The sequence below is a fragment of the Cebus imitator genome, unplaced genomic scaffold (genome assembly GCF_001604975.1).
Source record: "Cebus imitator isolate Cc_AM_T3 unplaced genomic scaffold, Cebus_imitator-1.0 Scaffold645, whole genome shotgun sequence".
Taxonomy (NCBI): domain Eukaryota; kingdom Metazoa; phylum Chordata; class Mammalia; order Primates; family Cebidae; genus Cebus; species Cebus imitator.
The window spans coordinates 366,629-391,482 of NW_016107960.1; the positions used below are offsets into that span (position 1 = coordinate 366,629).

General features: G+C 39.6%; 1 protein-coding gene across 5 annotated transcripts in view; it reads right to left on the reverse strand.

The window, feature by feature from the left end:
• Positions 1-486: 486 nt before the first annotated feature.
• Positions 487-24,854, reverse strand: part of PIK3R1 (phosphoinositide-3-kinase regulatory subunit 1) — an 85,348-nt gene continuing 60,980 nt past the window's right edge. For 3 of the 5 annotated variants that reach the window (XM_017517748.2, XM_017517749.2, XM_017517750.2), the window contains exons 5-16: positions 22,248-22,379; positions 21,252-21,453; positions 20,980-21,059; positions 9,504-9,606; positions 8,687-8,785; positions 8,402-8,582; positions 8,048-8,173; positions 7,191-7,333; positions 6,779-6,955; positions 6,615-6,683; positions 5,764-5,934; positions 487-4,685 (exon numbers count right to left, since the gene is read on the reverse strand). In XM_017517748.2, the coding sequence (XP_017373237.1) occupies positions 4,496-4,685; positions 5,764-5,934; positions 6,615-6,683; positions 6,779-6,955; positions 7,191-7,333; positions 8,048-8,173; positions 8,402-8,582; positions 8,687-8,785; positions 9,504-9,606; positions 20,980-21,059; positions 21,252-21,453; positions 22,248-22,379 (1,673 nt within the window). In that variant the 3' untranslated portion in view covers positions 487-4,495. Of the gene's footprint in view, positions 4,686-5,763; positions 5,935-6,614; positions 6,684-6,778; positions 6,956-7,190; positions 7,334-8,047; positions 8,174-8,401; positions 8,583-8,686; positions 8,786-9,503; positions 9,607-11,039; positions 12,049-13,191; positions 13,830-20,979; positions 21,060-21,251; positions 21,454-22,247; positions 22,380-24,854 lie in introns of those variants that run through there. The other 2 variants (XM_017517753.2, XM_017517752.2) reach the window with 2 other exon arrangements.

Consider the following 24,854-nt stretch of genomic DNA (forward strand, 5'->3'; position numbering starts at 1 on the left):
TAAGACTTGTCTATCTTGACTAGGTGATACAGAGTACCAGCTGCATTTGGGGGTGTAGCTTAGCTCCCTGTCTACAGCCCCGTGTCATTCCTCTACTTACCGTCCCTGTTCTGAGTGTTCAAAATATGCAGACCGCACAACAGAGACACAATTCGATGATTCTCAAGGTTTGGGGATGAATGTGGAGGAGGGGAGAAGAATTGAGGGGTGATGGGCATTCTAGTTTTCCTATAGCAAGAACATGCCTTGAAAGGACATCACCCAGAGGTATTTCCTCATTTAAGATGGTGAAATTATGAACAATAGGTCAATGTTACTTACATGTGACCAATGTCCTTTTCACTTTACAAAAAATGAGATACTGTCATAGCAATCAAAGAGGGTGGGTAGGAGACAACAGAAATAGCAGCAACATCTATAAGCCAAAAGACAGAGAACTGTTTCAGAAAGATTTCTTAGGTGATAGGTGAAATTTCAACCCAAAAGTTAAGTTTCAAAACAACCTTTATTCTGTTTGAAGATCTAATACAATGCATTAAAGCAACTGAAAACAAGACGTAGCTCCATTGAATCTATAACTTGAACGAAATGTCAAGGAGGCACACTACCCCCACCCCCACCCCAGTTGCCTTGTGAAGGCAAAATTACAACTGACCGTGACATCCTCCCTCTCGTCAAAAGACCAACTTTATTTTAACAATGTCATATAAACAGATTTGTAAAAACATTGAACAGATTGTAGCTTTAAAAAATACACAGGTATAAATGAGTTTTTTTTGTTTTGCTTTTTTTTTAAATATATATATATATATATAGCAGCATCCTGGGCAGCTAATGCTATCTCATGGTGACAAGTTTCATGTTAAGTTGGATAGTCATTCTAATTGACTCAATTCCATTTCCTCCCCCCCCCATAATACCAATATTTTATAGAACTAGATTTTTAAAAAATAAGAATTTAGCATTTTGGAACTTTGTCCCATGTGAGATGTTGTGCTTTAAACTGCCCCTTTCTAAAATGACTCTAAACTGAAAACAGATCTCAGGGTCTGCTTTTCAACTAACCTGGATACCATGCATAGCAAAAGCACAGTTGTTAAAACCAGCAGAATTTTTCTTTCAGAGGAACATCAGTAGGACTTCCCAAACATGTTACCAGTTCATAACCAGTTATATGACAAAGCAATTGGTTCCCCACAGTGACAGCTCACATAAACACATTTTGACTCAACACACTAAGAACAAGGATTTCCAAGCTAAGCAAGTCACCCAGACCAGCTCCCTAAAAGGAGTAGCTTTTAAAAACACAAAAAAGCCAAAGAAATACAAACTTCTCACTTCACTTGCAAACAATTTTCATCTTTGTGAGACAAAACAAAGCAACTTCAAAGGGAAAAAAGCCCATACACATATATAAGAATTGTACTAGACATTTTCTTGTTATGTACTTGAACTCAACTACTGTGGATCTGTTTTGGCTGAAAGGTGTACTGGAAACACAGTCCATGCACATATACATATATACATATATCAAAGGCCGTGAAGTTGTCAGATGTTGCAAACACATGCTTTTTGCCTTTTCACGTGGTTATGATCTCTTGTGTGTGTAACGTGAGGTTCCAATGCTCCCACTTCTATGCCCTATCACAGCCTCACTACTGCAGCTTAGCTTCTGGCTTTATCTTTAGGATGCTACACTGGGTGGAAAAACTGACGCATGGATAAAATCACGTATCAGGAGTGCCTCTGCTGTGTCTATTCATACTTGGCCGTTCAGATGGTGTTGTTAGGAGGGCTGTCTGATAAAACCCAGAGTGCCCGGCTGGCCAAATAGCTAAAAAGACAAATGCTGTGGGCAAGCTACACTGCAACCAAGGCATTAGGCAGGCTAGGTCTGGTGTTAACTCAGTCGCATGGAATGATGGATCCTACTTTGCTGTTCAATGAAAGATCTATTGCACTTACGTTTGTGGGATGCAAAACTAAGGCAACTGCCTAAATACCATGTCATCTTGCAAAGAATGTTGAAGCAAAAACATTCACAAAACTGTAGCTTTTAATAAAAATATTAAATCCCAGATCTTATTATTTTAGAAAACTTATTTGTATGTAATAGCATACATTTGCTACCAAAAAAAAAAAAAAAATACCCACAAACCTAGTTTAAAAACTATCCACTGAGTAACTGTTAGACTTCTGTGTGATATGGAAGGATATCACCACAATAATTTTAGAGCAGAGACACAGACTAAAACCAGGGAAATCGTCAGTTGTCCTGCGATGAGAGGGAGATGGTCAGATCAGTAAAGTCAAGTTTGAGGACTGTCTTGCTGTAAGACTGACTTTTGCTTAAGTATGAGTAGCTTCATGTAAAGAGGAAAAATAATACATTCTACAGATGATTCACTCAGCTGCAAGACTGATCCTTTCAAAAGGAACAACATTAAAAAAGTAACAGAAAACCCTCACCCTAGTACTTGAACAGAAACATAGCTGTGGGTACATCTAATATGGAGAAGGGGAAATTTGAAATTGCAGGATTTCATTTAACCTATTAGGGTAGTGAGCATGATTACGGTCGCTAATTAGTCTTTATTCCAACACATGTACAGTTCCCACTGAACAAACCAGCTTTTACCTATCTAAATCAGGGAGAGAGACCTCTCTCTCTTGCCCTAAACTGGAAAGATTAGGCTAACGCTTCCTTTTCCCCCATGGTGAAGCACGCACATACAGTGATTTGGATGAATGAGGACTGCTTTGGGTTCCTGCAATGGCCATGATGTTAGCAAGCTCCACAGCCCAGAGCAGTGACAGTACGATTGTGTCTATTTGCTTATGTTCTAAACCGAATGGAAAGCTAGGAAAGTAACCAACATCCCACTAAAAGTATTATTTCAGATCATGCTTTTCCTAAGATGAGTATCTGCTGGTTGTACGGAGAGTCTAATGTGACAGAGATTATCCCTTTAAACCAGTGTTCTAAACAAACTCGGCACTTCCTTCATAAGAACTGAAATACCTGACCAGCCACACTGTGTTAGAGTTACAGTAGGTTTGTAATTGTCATTAATTAATTGATAACAACTAGCAAATCAAAGTGAGAAAAGACTGAAGAAGAAGCAACTTCACTTTGCAGTTATTCACCTCTCTAAATAATGAGAAAGTGCATACAACCTTGCCTCCCCTCCCACCACCCCACCCGATACATCCCTTCACTATATCCCCTTCCCTAGATTCAAGAAGTTCACAATTCTTTATGAAATAAACATTGCCAGGTACCGTATTTTGAGTCTTAAATCAACATTGTTGGACTCAGCAATACTTTGTCATATTCATATATCTTTTTCATTTCTTTTTTTATTGAATAAAGCAGCTTTGAAGCTTTTCAGGCACTGCCCAACAAAACAGTCCAAAAAAATCTGTTAGGAACTTTTTAACCTTGGGCTAACAGCCAAGGACTCTGTACAAGAAAAACTGTAAAATAGTTCATAGTTTTAATTCTGAAGCCATTTTTTTTTACTGGCATCCTGTACATTTCTTTTTAAAAAAAAGGATAATAAAAATGAATATTAACAAAAATCCGGGACAACAATATTTTCAAGCAACAAAAACGGGTGGGGAAGCTTATTCTGAAGGTACATTTAAAACTGAAATAAAAACTTAATGAAAATTAAGAATTGCATAGCACTGTGAATTTAGCCTTCAGCAAAACAAAACAGAAGCTATTTGGTATTGATACAAATCCATCTATTTGATAGTTAGTCATCCAATATTATGTACATATTTTATATACTGAATGTCATTTTAAGTCTTTTCCAAACTCCATTTTTCTGTTGCTGGGTTTTTGTTTTTTTGACAAGTTTAAACACTTTCTGGCACTTTCTATGACACAATTTCTTCTGAACATACGTGAACTGACATTCTCCCAAAGTGTCCCTTGTGAGTGGAAGTGCCTTTCTGCTACATATCGTTCATTTGTTAGAAAATGAAATAATCCACAGTGCGACGTGTCTGGCTCCACCGTGCACAGCAACATCCAGGCTAAACCAGGCTGGACCGAACTTTCTCAGGCCAGGGTTCTTCTGCCTCTCTCTCCTCTGGTCTCCCATGTCCCAACTTTCAGCTGGTAAAGCTTCAGAAAGCATTAACAAGCACCATGGTTAAAGGCCTCTTTGTCCCTGCAGGCAGAGATTTTTGCATTTCTTTTTCTCTTTGTGTTGTATGTGGTTGTGGCTTTAAATTAAACCAAAGAAAAAAAGAAAGAGAAAGAAAGGATAAGCACTCCAGCTTAGAAACGTGTGGTCACCACACAGCCCTAGGCTGCATGTCTTCCCCTACTTCTTTTTTTGTGAAAGAAAGCTCTAGTCCCATCCGCAGACAGATGGCTTCGTTTCTGCAGCTCAATTCACAGATCAGACTGGAGAGGAGCCCTTTGCTTTCCAGAGGCCTCAGGGTGGCTGAACTTCAGGAGAAGGATCAGAGAGTACGCGCTTCATCGCCTCTGCTGTGCATATACTGGGTAGGCTAGTGTGACGTTGAGGGAGTCGTTGTGCTGGACGAGGGAGGTGTGTTGGTAATGTAGCACCAGTTCTTTCAGAGAGCTGTACAAGTTATAGGGCTCGGCAAAGCCATAGCCAGTCGCTGTTTTGTTTATGACACAATGCTTTACTTCACCATCCACCCTAGAGAGGAGAGAAGGAAAAACTGTCTTTTGAGCTTGTCCGAGACAATTCACAACTCTACAGGGCGTTTTTAATAAAAAGCATCACTGTGCAGTACTACTCTATGCAGGCCAGCCTCAACTTGGGGAAAGGGTCCTAGGTTACTGTAGACTCCTGGCCCTGTCACACTGTAGACATTTGGCTGGGTGCTTGGGTAGGTAACCCAGCTTCACTGACCTACTGTATTTTCATTTTTTAAATGGTTTAAAGGGAAGACAATAGTAAAATGTAAGACAGTTACTTTGAGAAATGAGACCATGCCTGTAATATGCTTGAGAGACTGTCTGGCATGCAGTAAGCGTGCAACAAATGGTAGCTTCCAGCCATCATGAGGGCAGCCATCAGCACTGCCCCACGACGAGCAGCATCACTGTTACTCCCCTAATGATTATTCATAGGATTCCCTCTTTCTGGCTGCACAACTCTCCATCTCTGCATGTGCCCTTACACAAAGTCAGGACCAAAGTAGCCTTCTTTGCTGTAGGAATATTTCTCTCATTCAATGAAAGGTGATCATGGAGTATAACATACTTTTAGAACCATTCCCTATGAGAGGACATTTATTTCTCTGAAATGGTGATGTCAGTGATCCAATGTTTGTGTACATAGCTCAAGGATAATGATCAGAATCTTTTCTTTTTGACCTGTTCCTGAGGAGTATTTTTCCTGTGGGTTATGTTCTCAGTGTAAATTACCTCAGATTCTAACTACTGTAGCCCTGAGAGGCCAAAAAGGCAGGCATTGCCACTTCCATTTTAAAGAGGAGAAAAAGACTTAGCGACTTCTCATGATCAACTAGCACTGAATTGGAATCCGAACCCTAGTCTTCCAACTAAACAGGTTTCTATTAGACTGTATTAACATCTACTTCTGGCTAAACTTTAAAATGACATGTTTGCTTTGTTTGCTCTTCTACATTATGTACTGTAAGCTTATTCAAGGCTAAAACTATTTCCAATCTTTGCCTCCAAAACCCAATGAGCGCATGAAACATCTCTTCATGAGATGTTGTAAAGAAAAGTTTGCCGGAGATACATACACTACAGAGCAGGCGTAGCAGCCCTGTTTACTGCTCTCCCGGACAAGAAAAGTGCCGTCTCGCTTCCCTCGCAACAAGTTTTCAGCTTTGTTTCTGTTGCTGCTTCCGACATTCCACGTCTTCTCATCATGATGGGGCAAATCTTCATCATCTTCCACCAACGAATATTGGCTAGGCAAACAGGAGAGAAAGTTTCTAAATGAAGAGCAGGAGCCATCAGTCCGCCTTGCTGCCTTCCCTAGGCATACCTCCCTCACTTCCCTCCTGGCTCCTGCCCGTCCCCTACAAAGCCAGTCAGACTGGCCATCACATGCCTGCCCTGAATTTTCCTCTCCTGGTATTCAGCCTCCAGCGCAACCTCCCAGGACAAAGAGTTAGCAATCTTGCACTATTTCTGTTTTCAAGCAACCACACTCAGGTACCTGGGCAGAGTGGAAAGTATTAAAACAATCTTGTTGATCCAGTTTAGATCAGGAAATTGACTAGGAAGATTGCCAGTTTTTGAATAATTCAAACACTGTATATGCTTAAGCTTTAAAACATATTAAGCATAATTATTTTGTCTCTGATTGTTCCAAAAATATCTTGGGATTTTTCAGATGATCATGGACATCATTACAGACACAGAGTTGTTTCACAGCATTATGAGTAAAAATAAATCCTAGTCCTCCTTAGTTAAGCTTTCTTTTTTTTTTTTTTAAATTCTGGATAATGGCACTGAGTTCATACATTTTCTCCTACAAGATATTCCAAACTCAGTAAAATTCCTCACTTGTTCTAAAAACAAAGCAAGTCATGCATTTTCCTAAAATGAGAAAAATCTTCTATCACCATCTTTAGTAACTACTCACTCTTCAGTGTTTTCATTGCCCAGCCACTCGTTCAACTTCTTTTGCCGAACGCCTTTTTGAGTTAACCACCTGAAAAACAGTTTTAAAAAGAAAACGCATGAACTCATCCTGAACTGTAGCAATCACCAATTGTTCATGTGTAGGGTTCCATTTCAAGCACTTACATCAAGTATTGGTCTCTCGTCTTTCTCAGCTGGATAAGGTCTGGTTTAATGCTGTTCATACGTTTGTCAATTTCTCGATACTCAGCTGCCTGCTTCTTCAAGTCTTCTTCCAATCTTCTTCTACTGTCAATAATTTCACTGATTCGAGACTTCAACTTATCATAATTATGCATAATCCTGCAGGCAAGAGAAATGCATTTGTTATTACCTGGGTACATCACAAACGGTCCCCAAAGTTGATAAAAACTTTCACTATGATTTCCCAGCAGTTTTCCTTAGGTGAAGCATGGCTTCTCTTCCTGTCATTTTTAAATCATTCAAAGCACAGAAAGCAAGATCATCTTTAAATGGTTTTAGAGGATTTTGGTTATCTCTAGCTCAAGAACAAGGGAAACACTTATGGTTCACTAACCTTTGTATTTCTTTCTCATTCCCTTCACGTTTAAACTTTTCTATGTATTCTTTGCTGTACCGCTCTTGGGTCTGGCACTGCTCTTCAAATATTTTTATGGTTTCATTAAATGCTTCAATAGCTGTCCTTTTCATTTGGATTTCCTGCAACATAATTTTAAAAAGATAATGTCACACCATTCATAGAACAATTTCTTACTGCAAGACACTACGAGGACATTTGATCTGTATTATTAGCAGGATGGGACTTGAATTCATAAAACCCATTAAAATAGTATCCCAGAAACAAATATTTCCTCTGGAGAATTTTCTCAATCTATGAAAAATGATTGCTTGGCAATTTCCTCCAGTTTTTGTCTTCTTAAAAGCTACTGTAAAAAGCTATCGTAGTTTATAGCATCCCTGTTGTCCTCTACTCCCTCTGGCATTTCCAGATACATGAATGATCAGCAAAGAGTAATGGTCTAGAAAAATATGGCAGTAAATGCAGCCCCTCCTTTTCGTGGCAGGATATATGTTCATCGCTAAATCTCCATTTCAGGGATTAGAGAAGTCTGTGAAACTTCCAGTTATTACTAGCTTCCAATCTAAACAGGATCCTTCTATCAGTAACTAAATCAACTTGAAACTCAGTGACTGCTTCGGTTATCATGTGAACTTAATTATTCTGATACTTATAATTTTTGGTTAAAAGGTTCAGCTATATTATGCTAAAATAATCAACAATGATTCATAAATAAATGATCTTGCCCCACTGCATTCATAAAAACTCTCAATCTTTTAAATTCTTTTTTCCATGTTAGTCTTTTAAAAACTAAAAGTTCTAAACTTTTAATCTGATTTTCACAGAAAACTCACCTGGGATGTGCGGGTATATTCTTCATATAACCTATCATATTCCCGACTTTTTTCTTGAAACTGAGTGTTATATTCATGTAATTTTTTCCCTACAGCTTCAATGTTATCTTCTTTGACAACTTGATCCTAGAAACATTAAAAATCAGAGGGAAAAAATAAATTCAATAGATAAGGTATTTAAGAATTGTTTAACAAAATACCTGACATGGAAGCATCTTTAAAATTGCAATTATGTGATCACAAGTATAAAGTTTTTTAGACTTGATTACATGTAATTCATCTATTTCAAATGTTCTCTGAGCACTGAAAGTATCTTGTCTAAACATCATAACTGGATAATTCAGTTTTTATTACCTGTTGGTATTTGGATACTGGATAAAGTAATTTCACATCCAATTTGGGATTATACTGAGCTAGAGATTCATTCCGGTAGTGGTTTATTAGTTCAACCACAGAATTGAAGGTTAATGGGTCAGAGAAGCCATATTTCCCATCTCGATGAAATATTTTGATTAATTTGTTATTTCCCCCTTTCCTGTAAAAACAATATAAAAATAAATGTATTAACATTTTCTAATAAAGAAATATGTTTTAATATCAGCCCAAAGACCCTAATTTCAGCTATATTTCCTGGCTTACCTTAGTGTAAGAGTATAATCGCCATGCATTTTAGTAGACGCATCTCGTACCAAAAAGGTCCCATCTGCTGTATCTCGAAGTTTTTCATTCACTTCTTCCCTGAAATAAAAATGCAAGACAATGCTCACCCTGAGGTTTAGTGACCATAGGTTTAAACAGACTATTTTTTAGAGCAGTTTTAGGTTCACGGCAAAATCAAGTGGAAAGTACAGTGAGTGCCCATATTCCTCTTGCCCACATAGACTTAAATAATTGCATTTTCAGGGCTTACTAATCAGAGCTTACTAATAATTTGTTTAAATAGAAATGTTAGTAATTGCAGTCTCATATCACTTTCACTATTGGTGTATCTGTGGAACTAAGTTTTTTTTTTTTCAACCAAACATTACAATCTGACAAATTAGCAGAGAAACTCATGATCTCAAAAAGGTTTCTCCAGCCTTACTTCCCCTTCTCAAAGCTAACATAAAATGGCATTGTTTTCTTACTGTGTTTAAGACAAGAATTCTCAGAGCTGTGCTTAATAGAGAGAGTGCCTTCACACTCTGTTCTTAAGCAGTGCCACTTCAGCCTGGTGCTTCACTGACATCTCTGTCAATAATGAAACTTCCTGGGTATTTAATTTCCTGTGGCATCCAGCACCCACAGTCCTCCAGTGCTCAGTGACTTTTTCTGGTCGTCTTTGGAAGAGAACCAACTATGCTTCATGCTTATGTTGGATGACATCCTAAAAATGGAACTTAGCAAGCTGGTGCTTTTCTTTCTCTTAATCTAAAACTCTCTGTATCTAGTGAAAATGAGGTTTCTGTAGCCTTACCTCGAGATATCTCCCCAGTACCATTCAGCATCTTGTAAGGACATATTGTTATTCATACCGTTGTTGGCTACAGTAGTGGGTTTTGGTGGTTTAGGAGGCAGTGCTGCAGATGAAAAAGAAAAAGTTGTTTGCAATCCCAACTACGTTAGAACTAAATTTCTTTAGATGAATACTTTCACTTTAAAAAAATAGAAAAATTAGAGTAACTGAAATATATAGCATTAATTCACAATTCCATGCAACATGGAAGATACTTTTCTTAAAAAAAAAAAAAAAATCTTTCAGAGCACGGCTCAAAAAGAGACGAAACTGAAAAGGAGAAGAGAGAGAGCCTTAGAAACTAACAAATAAATTGGGCTGGCCATGTGAATAAATTTCAAAGTAAATCCAGAGTCATGACATTTGGTACTTCTAGATTCTAGACATATGAAAGTTTCATGCCTGGTCAAATCCATCCAAAGAAACTATGAGCATATGAGTAGCAGGAATAACATGACTTGGCTTTAATTTCCTCTTCTTATTTAATTATGAAAGACAAATTTGGTCTGTGTCCTCCACAAATGGTGTTGCAGTAATAAAAGGGCTCATCTACAGCAGTATCTTTTAAGAGGAGGAATTGGGTTTCTCTAATCTTAGTATTTCAGGCACTGTTCTGCCAAAAGCCACTTTAAGAAACTCATCTGTGCCCTAAAATCTCTTTAGTATTCGTGTTAATATTCTGTTGGATAAATTATGCTCTATATGTCAGGTCTGATTAAAAATCATATCCCCCTTCCTCAATGTCAAATCGGTATTCATATATACAAATTGGTGACAAATAAAAGACTGCAATATTCCTGAATATCTTAAATGGCGGGGGGGAGAGCTAACATTGGAATAAAACAACTTAGGAAACAAAATAAATCTAGAATTTTTAGATAAATCCTGTCATAAGTTTTAAAGCACTGTTACTATTTTAACTTATGCAAAAATAATTTCAGGTATCTACCAAGAATATTTTACAAAGACCAACACTCAATAATGGAAAGTCAACTTCTTTTTTCATTATAATATCTTAATATAAGAAAGAGCAAGCAACGTCTCAACATCTAGAGAACTGAGTTGTAATCACTGCTACATTTTACATGCTTTCTAAAGTACCAAGTGTTATCACTGCAAAGTGCCACACTGTTCTCATCCACTGGCAACAGAGAAAAGCAGCACAAAGGAGGCATCATTTTAATTACAGGGACAATATACCACAATATAACTCACCCAGGGAAGGATCTTGATTAACAAAAGATACCAGTGAAAAACTGGAGTTCAATTCATATCCGTTCAAGTAAGAATAAGCATTTACCACACACAGCCTGAGCTGCTTGCTTCCACAGGCAGTCAAACAATCTGTTTAATTTTTAAGCCATGAACAAACTAATTTTTATCAATGAGACAAATTAATAAAAACAGAAATCTAAAAAGGATATTTTACAGTAGCTTTCAAAAAATTAAAAAAGCCACGAAATTAACTAGCTCTCTACAATAATACCGCAGTATTACCTGGTGGATCCATTTCTATATAAAACATCAAGTCTGTGCCACAATTTATATCTGTCTTGGCATATTCTAAATCCAGGTCTTCCATATTCCAAACAGTATTGTACATTTGTGCAAGAGTTTCCTTGGCTGAGCTCAGTTATAAGAAAAGAGTCCGGCTTTCTTTGTAATGGTGTCTTGGAATTCATTTTAAAACCTATAAGGGGCTGCACTGGAACCTATTACATCACACGCCCCAGCCAATCAAGTCAGAAAAATGTCACCAGACCACTCCTGCTTCATCAGTTCTCTTCTATACCAGCCTTAACATAATCCCAACCTTCCTGAGAAGCTACATTTAACAGAACTGCAATATATACGTGCTCATCCTTTCAAAAAGGTGTTTAATTTGACTGTTCTCCAGCAGCGAGTTTTCTAATTCCTTGTTTATTACTCCTTGCAGCATGGTACGCTCTGCTGCTGGCAGGTTGACAAAAGCTGATATGCTGCAGCTCCGAGCTTTTTCTCCCCCTCCTAGTGCATCTGGGTATATAGCCCAGTCATTCCTTGGTTTAAAAAATCTTAAAAGGTATCAAAAGGGTATACTTAAGCTGTATTTTATAGTCCTTAGATATCTCTCATATATAATAAAAGCAGAACAGACTACTCCTGGTATTTAATTTCAGTCCTTCATAATTCACTGAAAACCCAGAATTTAAATAACATTGTCACAAATGTACCACATTAGAAAGGACAGTTAAAAGAAAATGTAGAGAGATACAATGTCCTCCTCTACCAAACATTCCAAAGTTAAAACTAGACTTTATATAAACAATGAAAATTCGACATAGGAGTGCAGATGCCTATTAGTAGAAATAATAAATTGTCAACATTATGAGAATTTTAATGTGATTCCCTAACAAAACTGGGCAAAGAAAATGCTTCTTCCAAAAAGAAGGGGGCTATAGATCAGAATGCAGAGTACAGGCATATTTATCTATGCAAAATATTTCACCGATGAACCCATCTTCACTCCTAATACTGCTGGAAGGGGAGGATGATGTAATCACTTTTTTTTTTTTTTTTTTTTTTTTTTTTTTTTTTTTTTTTTTTTTTTTTTTTTTTGGCTTTTTCCCCTCTATCTCAAATGCCTCGCTCTGGGGACAAATATTGCTTCTTAGCACTACTTAATATAAGGAAATCAATTTCTTTATAAATCTAATGATCAATTTCGGTTCTTCAAAGTCATTCTGCATAAAATCCTGTCACCCTTACAGGAGCCTACTGTACATTCTCACTGTGAACTAATCTCTATACACTCACAATACTTGACGGGGGGGGGGGGACCTCCTTTTCTCCCACGTAAATGTGGCTCATTTAAAAAACTATAATGGGCTCTGTGATCTATGTACGCGGTGTATGTCACATATTTGTGTGACCGTTTAAAAAAACATAGAAACCTTTGAGATTTAGACTTTCTGTAAAATTTGAGATCATAAAGTATATTTAAAAAGCAGACCAAAGGCAGGGCATTGTGTTCTCTGACATCCCCTGTCTAGTCTAATTCATTTTCCCATTATTGTCCCCTCCTACCCTCTCCCACTTAAACTTTTCTATTTGCCTAAGTTTAGATAAACTTGAATTCAAATTCAAATAAAAATGGTAAAAGCGGTGGTATGCCCTCAGATAAGATTCAGAAAAAAAATTCTTTTTTAGTTTAATAAAAATGTCAAGCCTCCCCCAAAGCAAGGAGACAAGTTCTCTGAGCAGCTGTGGCTGGTATAACAGCCCAGAGGGTCAGTCCGTGCATTTGGGAACCCTTGTTGCGAACCAGTCTGGCTGCTGGATCTCCTGTGGCAAACTAACCCAGGGAGAAGGCAGGGAGACAGGTGATTTTCCATGGCCTCTCTAAGCCCTGGCCCGGCACCAACTTCCAACCAAGCACATTGTAATTAGTACTTTCTTCTTGTACTTCCAACCTAAACCCTATCTTTCCCTCCCACTGCCCACTCGAGGACGGGGGGAGTGTCTCCCCTAATCTCCCATCTGTCCTCCCCAGGCAGCGCTTACAGGGGCGCACGCACACACACGCACTCCAAGACAAACTACAGAAAGGGACCGCTCAGATAAACCACAGGGAAGGAACAGAGAAGTGCACAAATTCAAAGCAACTTACTTTGCAGGTTATGCATTTCAACGGTTTCCCTTTAAAATGCCTGTATCCGACAGTGAAAAAAAAAATCCCCAAAGCTGTTCTTCCACCAAGTGGACCAAGCCCCCCGCACCTCCCCCAGCCGGCTCCCTGCGGCCAGTGCTCCTGCCCGGTGCCCTCGAGTGCGCGCAGGAGCGGGGGTGCTGCTAGGACCCTCCGGGCGCGCACGGTGGCCCAGCTCCGCTGCTGGGCTCGTCCCTCCACCCCACGCCCCGCCCGGCAGCGCGGCCGTCCCGGCCACCCGCTGTTCACTGCCGGCTCCTCATTGAGAAGCCAACTGGAGTTCGCTACTGTACTGGGGAGGGAAAGAGCCCAGGCGCTCGCTCGTCTCCCTTAGATAAAGATCGCAGCTTCATGATTAACTTGGGCAGGTTCAAATATTTGCTGAGCTAGGGATTTCGGGAGGGGGAGGGGAGCCCTAGTCAAACTTGTCATCGGCTGACAAGTGGCCAATGCAAGCCCAACTTGCTCATTTTCGCCTGGGAAATGAGAAGGCCATTGTGAGGGGACCTAAAATAGTCTCACTGGCTGCTGAGCGCGCTGGCTGGCTCGCGGGGCTCAAGCAGCCGACAGTGAAGCGAGGCACTATGCACAGCCAAACACAGGAAGTGGCTGAGCCAGTTCAGCAAAAAATAGAATCAAAGCCTCGCTTGTAAAGGCCTGAGCCTCTCGGAACAACCCAGTGCCTCGCTCGTGTGTCCACCTCCTGCATCTCCTCTCACACCAGCACAGATAGCCCTGCAGGTGTAACAGGAAAGTCCTTGTGAGCAACTCGGGCAGGGAGCAGATGACAAAAATGTTCAATAGTAAATAGTAGGAGGGCATCCTCAGGACGACTATTACACTCCACACCACATACATACTATACGCCACGATCATATGACGATTCAGAAAAAAAAACTGCGGCTATTTTTATGAAGTCGATTGCAACTCGCATTTAAATGTCCATATGACCTGCTTATTAAAAGGTGTGTCTACATTAGGTTTATGTGCCAGCTAATGCGGTAAAGGATTTAAGGGCAGAGAAGGGCATACCTTTCTAGTGGATGTTTACCCTTTATTTGAGAAAGCGGCAATGGACCAGACTTGTGATTACTGACTACTATTGAACTAATTAAAATTTTATCTAAGAGAATTTTCAGTTGCATCAGCATAGATAGCTTTAAGGTTATTCAGGGAATTGTAACACAATGTAGAAATCACCAATCGCCAAACTTTACACCAGAAAATAATTTGGAGATCACTTCAATCAATTCCTTCATGCTACAAAGGGGGAAAAATCTGACCCAGGGAGGTGAAGTGGTTTGCACAAGATTATAGCCTTAAGACTAGAACCCAATCTTCACATGGTTTCAAAGCCCTTCTCTACTCACTGTCCCTGCTCCTCACTTCCCTTTGCTAGAGAAATTAAAAATGGACAAAACTGAAGTTAATCTTTTAAGCCACATGCACAAAATTTCACACCCCCCAAAAAACTCTGGTTTGTTTTCTATTTTTAGCTTGCTTACATTAAAACAAAACAACTGCATTTCATTGCCTTTGAAGACATGGGTTTTTTTCAATAATAGCCTCATACTCCACATGGGAGAGGGATCCAGCGGTCCCATAGAGTCCACACAGGCCAGCAGCAGAAACCACCTTCAGGGTTAACTGAAATAGCTGGCAAGTGCTGCTAAACCCATGATGAAAGTGATTTTACAAACTTTCCTTTCGTGCAACTGATATATTGAAAAACTTTCCCAATGGAAATAACAGTCTATAAGTGAATCTGCCATCTGATCATAGGGACATATGGTTAGTTCAGAGAATACCCTTGCATCCTGAGCTGCATAATCTTGCCCTACTTTTAAAAATAGCCTTTCTAAAGCTAGAAACGTTGGAAACATCAGTCTCCTAAGCATACCTGTCTGGATCCACATGATGTTTCATGTCAAAACCTTCTAAGATTAAAATGCTCTGTTAAGTCCAACAGTATATTTTCTGTTTCAGAAGAAAATGAGCCACTGGAAAGCAGTACTCTCTCAACGTACAGAAAGTCAGTCTTGAAATAGATTGGAAAAACTTTGCCTTTAACAAATTTCTCACAATATGTACAATTATCTACCAGAGAGGTCCTATTACGAAAGTGTGAGCTGAATCTTTTTCCCCTTGAATTTTCATGTTTGAAGAGTGCTTTGCAAGACACATGCTCTTCATTAGCTTAAAAAAGGGAGCCCTCTGCTGGTAGAACTGAATCAGTAATTCCTGCTTTGGGAGAAAACAAACTTTCTGTGTATTTCGTTTTTCCGAATTTGACAGGAGCTAATGCACATAGTTGTATTACTGTCACTTGATCTATATGGCTAACAAATAATTAGTAAATCAAAAGTACAGATGTCTTAATAACTTGGAAATTTTTCACAAAGCTGATAGTCTTTCAGGAAAACTTGTATTTTAATGTCAGCATTTCTCTGGTACCTCAAAGACCTAGACACACTGGAAAACTAACTAGATATTCTGGATTCTTTAAAAGAATATGTATCATTTTTCCTTTCCTCAAAGTTTGTAAAACTCATTTCAGAGGAAAACAGAGGCCATTATTTCACTTCTCAGCAGATATGGTCTAGTCAGGAAAATGTCTTTCGATCCTTAAACTGTTCAGAAGTTACAAACTGAATACCATATTTCATATGTGCAAATCATCAGCAAGTGGCCAATGTCCCACAAATAGCTTTCGGCCTAGAAAACTTCTTGTTTTTGTGAGACATCACTTATGAACAAACACCATGAAGAAAAGAATAGACAACAAAAATTCATGAACTAAAATCTTCATCTAAGGGTAAAATGAATACCTCCCTTCAGATTTTTAACTTAAGACAACTTAGAACACAGGGCATGTTAGGGTAATTCAACGTATTTGCTCCATATCCACTGGTCTTAATTCATGTACTAAGGAAAACGTCCATTATAAGTATCTAAATAAACCCAGGTTTACATATGTGCGTAAAATCTGACACATTCTACAAGGTTTCTGAAAAGGCATACCCATTGCTTAGTGGAATAAGGAACTCCTCCCCTGCAATTCTCCCTCAGATTCTTGTCCCTTGAGACAAAGAGAAGTCTGCACTGTGAAAACAAAAGTAAAACTGACTATACCCCTCCAACACATACATACCAAAATACCTGTTTCTCTCTTTCAGAGCACAAATAAAAATGATTGTTTGATAAAACCCTAGTGTGGCCTGCCTGCNTTCTACACATCTTAAAAAACATATAATTTTTCAAAATTTTATTTCTCACCTTTGAAACAACCCTCTAATGTCGGACCACATTTTAAACCCAATAAAAATTAAATGAGAGAAAAGTAAAACTCTTTGAACATCATTTCCGTCTACCTTACTGCTTGCCTTTAGTCTGGGTTGAGAACCAAGCCCAGAGCATTTAAAACAAGATTTATGAATCAGGCTCTTCAGGATGAATGTTTTGCAATGTGCCAGGGGTTAAAAATTAACTTTGACAGGTGTAGAAGGGCAAGGGGGAGAAAGAGTCATTACTCTGGGCTTGAGGGTGCAATATTAGACTTCAATTATACTACATTAATATTTCTGAATATATCCATGAAATTTGAAATATGTAAATACACCTATAATGGGTTTCGTTCAAAAGCCCCCTGTGTTAAAAAGACTTGGCTTTACCTTGGTTGCTCTGCAGAAATCTGTTTTACCTACCTAAGTATTAATTGGGTAAAGACAACACAATGATTCAAGAAAACTTGTTTAGCTTTAAACATTTGCTGTACTTTTTAGTAACAAACAGAACAAACTATCAAGAAAGTTCAGAGAGCTTACTCTGTGCCCTACATTTTCCAAATCTTAGCTTCCCTCCATAAATGGGGAGAATCCTTATTTCACAGGATTGCTGAATGCATTAGATGTGTTGATGTGTGACTATTCTTTGGAAGTTCATCAAAAAATAAATTATTTAGATAATTATTATGCTGTACCTAGTTCTCTGCTAGGAAGAGCTCAAAAGGAGAAAAAGCCTTTATCCCTGCCCTTTAGAAATGTAATTAAGTAGATTAATAGGAAAAACTATACACAGTTAAATATAAGATGACAAGGGGCTTAAAGGCATAAAAATATTGAATAGGTAGACAACCTGCACATAAAACAGGAGGAGGACCTGCTTGAGTGCAGATAAAGTGGATGGCACTGCTTGGGGCAGATACATGTGGTCATATATTTTATGCACTGTGCAGAGGCACCTGGGCAAGATGAAGGAGTGGTGCTGAAATCTAGGCTGCTCCAGTCACCAAGCCACATAGAGAGGAAGGGCTTCATACAAAGGCACCTTCCTCCCTTCAAGCAATGTACCCACATCAGGGTGGCAGCTTCCCAGAGTGTCGCTTTTAGCCCCTATGGGCGCCTAGAGGCCTTAGCTCTGCTGGCTGGAAACATGGTGTCAGTAGGGAAAATGGCCTGACAGGATTCACACAACTAACAAGGAATGGGTGAACTGAAGAAGTAAGACCTGCCAAATGAGGCCAGCTCCCCTAAGACCTCAAAAGCTAGAACTAATGCTAGAGTAGAAATTATCAGTTCATTAAATCTCATACCAACCCCAGGAGAGAGGCATTATCCCCGTTCCAGTATGGAGAACAATTTGGAAAAGTGGAGTTGCTCAAAAGAGTTGAGATTCCCATCCAGATCCATCTGAGTCAGAAACCCACTGTTTTTTCCACTGCATGTCTCATGGAGTGACTTGGAGCCTCATCCTGAAAACTGTAACACTGTCTTGACATTGTTTACTATATGTGAACCACAGGGGCTAATTTCACATATTTTTAGTTTATTACATGCTGGAAACTTGAGAGAAGTTTTTGATTGGACACTAAAAGCAGCCTCATTGCTCACAAAGGTTCTGAAAACCCAGGCAGCAGGTCATGGCAGATAGAACGAGCTGAAGTCTAGTGGGTGGCTCTTGAGCAGACCTGGTTTTGGCCCATACTGCCCGGGGAGCACGGACTGAACCCCTATTTGTAAGCCTCAGTTTCCCCATGTCCAAATTGGTAAAGTTGGATAATGCTTTCAACTCTAAAATGATGCTTCTTTGTGATACTACCACTTAAAATATTTACTGCTTTTGTAAAATACCAAGCCATTATTTTGTACTTTGCAATTTATTTTGAATGTTTTTAAACTCCATGCATCAAAATACTATTTCTCCTTTCCCTATTCAAACTGTACCTATTCTTCAAGACTCATTTCAAGCCCTATTTCTTCCATAAGCCTTTTCTGTCTACTCCATTACCCTAGAAAGTCACGAAGTGCAACTCTAAAGTTCTTTTTGTACTTAGAGTTATGTGTACTCCCACCTAGCATTTAATTAGATACTATGTGCAAATGGGTCTTATTTAAACTGATACTTTGCCTTAAAAATCATGAGCTTTATCATTTCAAGTTCTACCTGGTAATAATTAGAAATGCTGTCTATCTGCCCCATAACGGAGTCTTGCCTTTTTTTCCCTTAAATATCATTCAGGTACTCATTCGTGTTCACAGCAAGTTAGCATTAAGTAACTGACTGATGGCCATTCGCTGGAGATGGAAGGTGCTGTGCTTTCAAAGTTCTCTGTCTGGTACTAGCGCATGCTGTGGCAATGCTGAAGGACTGTAGGATATTACTGCATTTTTTTTTTAACCAAGCCTAAGAATAATTTCTTCAAACCAGGCTGCCCTACCAGTCATTTGCACTGGACCCATTCCTGAATACAAAGATGTTCTGGATGGGGGACGTTTTGTTCCTGGGGTGGGCAGTACAGTGTATACACGCATGAGAGATACTAAAACATCCATTTAATTCCAAAGGGCCTATACAAATCATACAAAGTTTCTGGGAAAATGGTTCAAACTAGAGTTTAAAACCTACTTGGATTTAATTTTTTTGAAGAGGCCACATAAATACTGGGATGATCTAGCAAATGTTCAAGGCTTTGTCATTCTTTTGCAGAGCTGATGGAACTAATCCTCCTTAGAAACTGGCGCACCAATTGCTCAGTAGAGAAATGTAGGGTCCTTTGACATATCAAACAGCTTTCTGGATGGCATTATGAAAAGAGTGCAGATATCCATTTTTACTTTGGTGGAATTAGGCTGAAACTAACAAAGACGTTTAACCAGTTGACACCAGTCAGGCTAATGAAACTCTACCACTGATTCTACTATACCTTGTGTAGTAGAAATTTTCCAAAACTCCATGTGATAAATACATTTATGGGTATCTGTCAAACCCTGTCTGGCTTTTGGCTTCCATGTGTCTCCTCTCTCTAAAGAGGTGGCCACTGAAAAGACCAGGACTACCCCCACTAGTCCTCCCCTGAAGGCAGGGTCCAGCTCCCCCAGTCTCTAACATAAACCCCAACTCAACTGCCACGTGCCACACCCCACTCCATTCGTTTCCACTGAGTCCAAAGGCAGCCTCTGAATACCAGCACAGAGCTCCCAAATCCATTCACAGTGACCTGTGTACTCACATGAGATGAAGCCTTTTGGCCACCCCCTGGACTGAAATCCTAGACCCTGCCTGTTGACAGTCTCCTTTAACATAGTCTACCTAGAATTCTGGGGACCCCTGTTAAACATTCTGCTTGCTGTGATTTGGAACATCCCATACTTGCCTTATCTACTATACCTGATAACTCTCTCACCATTGGTACCATATTTTGGGCCTGTCCATAGAAGCCATTCCCAATACCTGTGTCTTCAGTGGTTACCTACCCCATTCTCTATCCCACCCCCTGCAGGTGGGTTTAGAATCTAGGCCCTGACCTCTCTCAGTCTGCCCCATCCAGATGCAAGTAACCAAGCCTGGCTGTGCAATACCCAATTAAGAAAAAGCACAACTGAATTGTCCATTGCACGATGATGAAACTGAGTCCCCATGCCTGCTCATACAAAGATAAATATGGTAATCTGTGTGGATTACCTATAATAAAGAATATATTCATGCCGTTTCATTTAAATTCCAGGCAGAAATTAAGACTACAAGCAACACCTTCTACTGGTCCTGAAACTTCATGTATAGGACTCTAATCACTATTCTACATGACCAGCGTCGATTAGCTAACTTTTAACTGGCATATAGCAAAATGAGGTTGTTTAGACTTTCCGCAGAATAAAAATACGTCAGTTTAAATTAAATGCATTGCTAACATGGTCTACATTTCCTGCTTTGTTAAATGGCTAATTGAACAGCAGCCTGCTTTCAAAGAAGTGTCTGGCTTGCTCGAACCTGCTGCAGTGAACACTCTGGTTTCATACTGCTCGCATTATTGAAAGTGTTTATTTTGACAGGCATTTCTCAGCATACCCACTTCCAAAAAACACATTCTAAAATACTTTCAATTATATAGTAATTATAAATCCCCTACTTTATAAGTATTAGAAAGAAAAACAAAAATGTCAACAGCTAAAATAAACTCCATAAATTTCTTCAACAACCTGAAGCATAAACGTTGAAGGGTACAGGGAACTGACCCCCAATTCTCACCTAAAACCGAGATAATTTAACATCCACAAATGTTGAAACTCAGATAATAATTAATATATACACTACCACTCAGTTATTTTTTCTTTAAATCACAAGGTAACATATCACTACCAACTGTAATTTCATAAGAAGTTGGTGTTACTTCAGAGGAAGTTTATGGCCACCATTTTTTAAGGCTCTAAAAAATGAACAATGAGAGAATGTTAAATGTTCAAAAAGCACTACCTGGTGCAGGCTGTCGTTCATTCCATTCAGTTGAGATTAAAATTTCTATAACTTTTATGAGGTTTTCAATATTATCAGAGCTGCAAGAAAGAGAGTTTTACTAGAAACATTTTCCGTAAAAGCACACTCATTTTCATTTATATACACTCAAGTGAATGTGTATGATAGCATCTGCACACGCACCTCTGGAGTAGTACATTTAGAATACGCTTTAATGACCAATCCATTTACCCTCATCACCCCAAAATACATGTTTGTCTCCTTTCACTTACCTGGCTGCTGAGAATCTGAAAAGCATAGGGCTGAAAATTTCAGAGAGAACTCTTGCATTCAATAGATTTTTGCTGGAGGTTTGAGAGAGCTTGAAGAAATGTTTTAACAAATACTGAAGCGTAAGCCAATACTGATGAGGTATGCTAGGTGACCTAATAAGCTTCTTCAATAGCTGAACATATTCTTCAGAGCTTTGTACTTCTACAAGTTTAAAAAAAAAAAAAAAAGTAAGAGACTATTTCTAGGTATCAGTGAACAAACACCTAGAAAAGTTCTGTTCTTTCTTCAAGCTATAGGAGTCATTTAAAAAGTTGTTGAGAGAAGCATGCAGTACATCTGTCCTTCTCATTAGAAAATGCATTATGAGAAAGTAGAAATCTCAGGTCAAATGGAAATGCAAGAAGCTCGGTGTATAAAAAAACCACAAGCTGTTCAGGGTGTGCTGGCGGCAACCTACCCAGTATTGAGCAACTTCAAGTGTGATTGGCTAACTTAGAGGAGAATCAGATAAGTATAACAGGTTTTAACCTTGAAGATTACGAACCACAGTTTCCTGTCCCCAGAGCACTTAACTAAGCCTCAGCTCCTAAAACTGAGAGCCTTCTTCCCTGAACACATTCTGTTATAGCCACTCAGGGAAGATGACAAGAACGTCCCCCATCACTGGATCCTAGTCCCAGTTCCCTGATTCCGATGCTAGTACTTGGAACCACGGCCTTCATGATGTAGCAAACTTTGTTAAGACCGATAGCTTAAAGGTTGACAATGAGCCATTTCTGATTCTGACATGCAGATGGGCTTCCTAAGCAAATGAGAATCTGGGTCTTCTATTGGATGCTTGGGTGGAGAAGGAAATTTGAGGTGGTAGTGTCGGGGGGAGGGACAAGTTACTAGTACTATTTTCTAACCACTATCTCTATATATGCAACACATATACAAGCACAACTACATCTCCACATATGTTCAGTGAGGTTCTCAGAAGAGAAAAAACAAACCTTGAGCTAAAGAAATCATTTCACTGTAAACGGCTGCTGGAATGACAGGATTTGGTAAGTCCAGGAGATAGCGTTTGAAAGTGTCTGCCAAAACATGCACATCTATCATTTCCAAGTCCACAGAGGCCGCATCTAGGAAACATTTTAAGAAATATTTCAGACATTTATTTTATAGAATACATCAGTTGGGCCAATTTTCTGAGCAACTGACTCAAGTATGACAAAAAAAAAAAAAGCAATATGATGATATAAGACACAAAGTATTTGTTAGCTGTATTTCTTATAGGGGTTGCTCCTAGCATTTGGGGTAGAACCATTTTTCCTGTGGAGGTCTTTCCAATATATTGCAAGCATTTAGCATGCCTGACTGCCTGCCCCTGATGCCAGTAGCAGACCTCCAGACAATGGGGCAACAAAAAATAATGCCCTTGCTGTGGGCTGAATTGGGCTGCCTCTTCAGTGGTTACCTACCCCATCCTCCATCCCACTCTAAGCCCAAACCCCTAGTGCCTCAGAAAGTGGCCGCATTTAAGTTCAAACGCAGCCATGAGAGTGGACTCTAATCCAATCTAACTGATATCATTCTAGGAGGGGAAATGAGGACACCGAAAGTCACACTAGGGATGCAGAGGGACAGAGGAAAGACGATGTGAGGACTCAGTGAGCAGGTGACCACCCACAGCCAAGGACAGAAGCCTCAGGAGAAACCAAACATGCCCACACCTTTATCTCGGACCCCTAGCATCCAGAACCACAAGAAGTAAGTTTCTGCTTTGTAAGCCACACGGTCTGTGGTAGCTTGTTGTAACTGCCCGAGCAAACAAATGCAGAGCCCAAACATTTCCTAACACACTCTGAGGGGGATTCTGCCCTGACTGAGAAGGGTTCTAGCTAGGAATGGTTAGTCATATAGTAAATATTTCCTAAAACCTCAACAGGAAAATTTTAAAAATGCATATTCCCAGATTTCCTAAGACTTGAGCTGATATATCTCAGAATTCATGTAAATGTCACCAACAGAGTGATGGATTCAACAGTAAGATACTACAGAATTTCACAAACCAATCTCAAGAATATCCATGAAAATAATTTGAACATTTTTAGAATGTTTCTCCCTGATTCTGGCTGAGTATTACTAATCTAACCCGTGGACATCAGACTGCCTCAGAAAATAAGATGAGCATATCTGTCCAGCAAATCCCTCAGCTGGGAAACAGGTCAAGGGGTTCAATAATGGGGGCAATACTAATCAAAACCACCCTCCAGGCACTCACCATGCATGGCACTCTGAGTACTTGGGTTAGACAGACACAATGCCCAGCGTAAAGAAAGGATGCTAGAAACAAAGATCTGGGGGCAAAGTTGAGCACAGGCCTTTAAAAAAGGAGAGGCCTTTGGCTACTGCTGAAGGTTGTACACTGGCACTGTGAAGGGTAACTGGAGGAAAGTGATATGGGGACTTGGGGACTCAGTGGAGAAAAGGTGGGTTGATGGGCAAGACACTACATTTGCAACAGCTTTACTAATGACAGTGTTAAGAATAAACTAGAAAGGAGTGCTGCTAGAAGTAAAAATGCCAGTTTTAGTTCTCTGAATCAAGCTGATGGGGTCTGAATTCTAATGCAGTTAGAAATGTACAAGATATTATCGAAACCTCATATAACTCGGCGGTTGATTGCATTGGACTGTGTGGCCTAGGAGAGAATGACGAGGTATGAAAGTTTACTGCAGGTATAAGTGAGTGGGAGAAGGTGGTACCCTAGACACCCTTGAGCAAAGCATGATAGTTCTCTAAGAATCCTTTCTGTGCTGAAACTGGCCTAATGTGCTCTTCCACTAGCTATTCACACCTGCCATGTGATGACTTTTGAAGAGCTACATAATCTTTAGGACTGGGTTGGAGGAGTTTGCATTCTCTCTTGCCTCACTTTTCACTGAGTCTACTCATGACAGGTACCCAGTAAACTCTCCAACCCTTCACTTCTCCCGCCCCGCCCCCGCCTCCCTGGAGTCTTCTCTTCTTCAGGTCTCTCCCTAGGTTAGTGGTTCCCAATGGAGGTGTGATCCTGCCCTCTGCCATGAGCCATCTGGCAATTTCTGAGACATTTCTGATTGTCACAACTCGGGGAGGATGCTACTGGCACCTCGAGGGGAGAGGTTAGGGATATGGCTAAGCATCCCACAACGCACGGGGCAGGCTCCCACTCTTCCAGCAAAGAATTATCCCGCCTAAAATGTCCATGGCACCAAGGCTGAGAAAACCGGAGTCAAGTTAAAAGAAACCAAAAACTATCAGGAGAAAATCTAAATCATTAAAATTTGTATGAGACAAAGAAACAATTCATCTTGGGGCCAAATAAAAAAAGAGAAAAAAATCAAGGACTCCTGGAATCAGAAAAAGGTGCCACCCCAGCCACTAAAAAATGTAAAAGGAATCATTTATCTGAGGCTCAGCTTTCTCTTCTGGTGAGTTAAAGTTACTAAGATGTACGCTGCAAGGTTAATGCGTGGATAAAATAGCTTAGCAGGTGCTAATAAAAGGGGGCTACTGACTGCCATGTCTGTCCTTTTCAAACACTGGTAATTCACAAGGTTGGTTAAAGTATA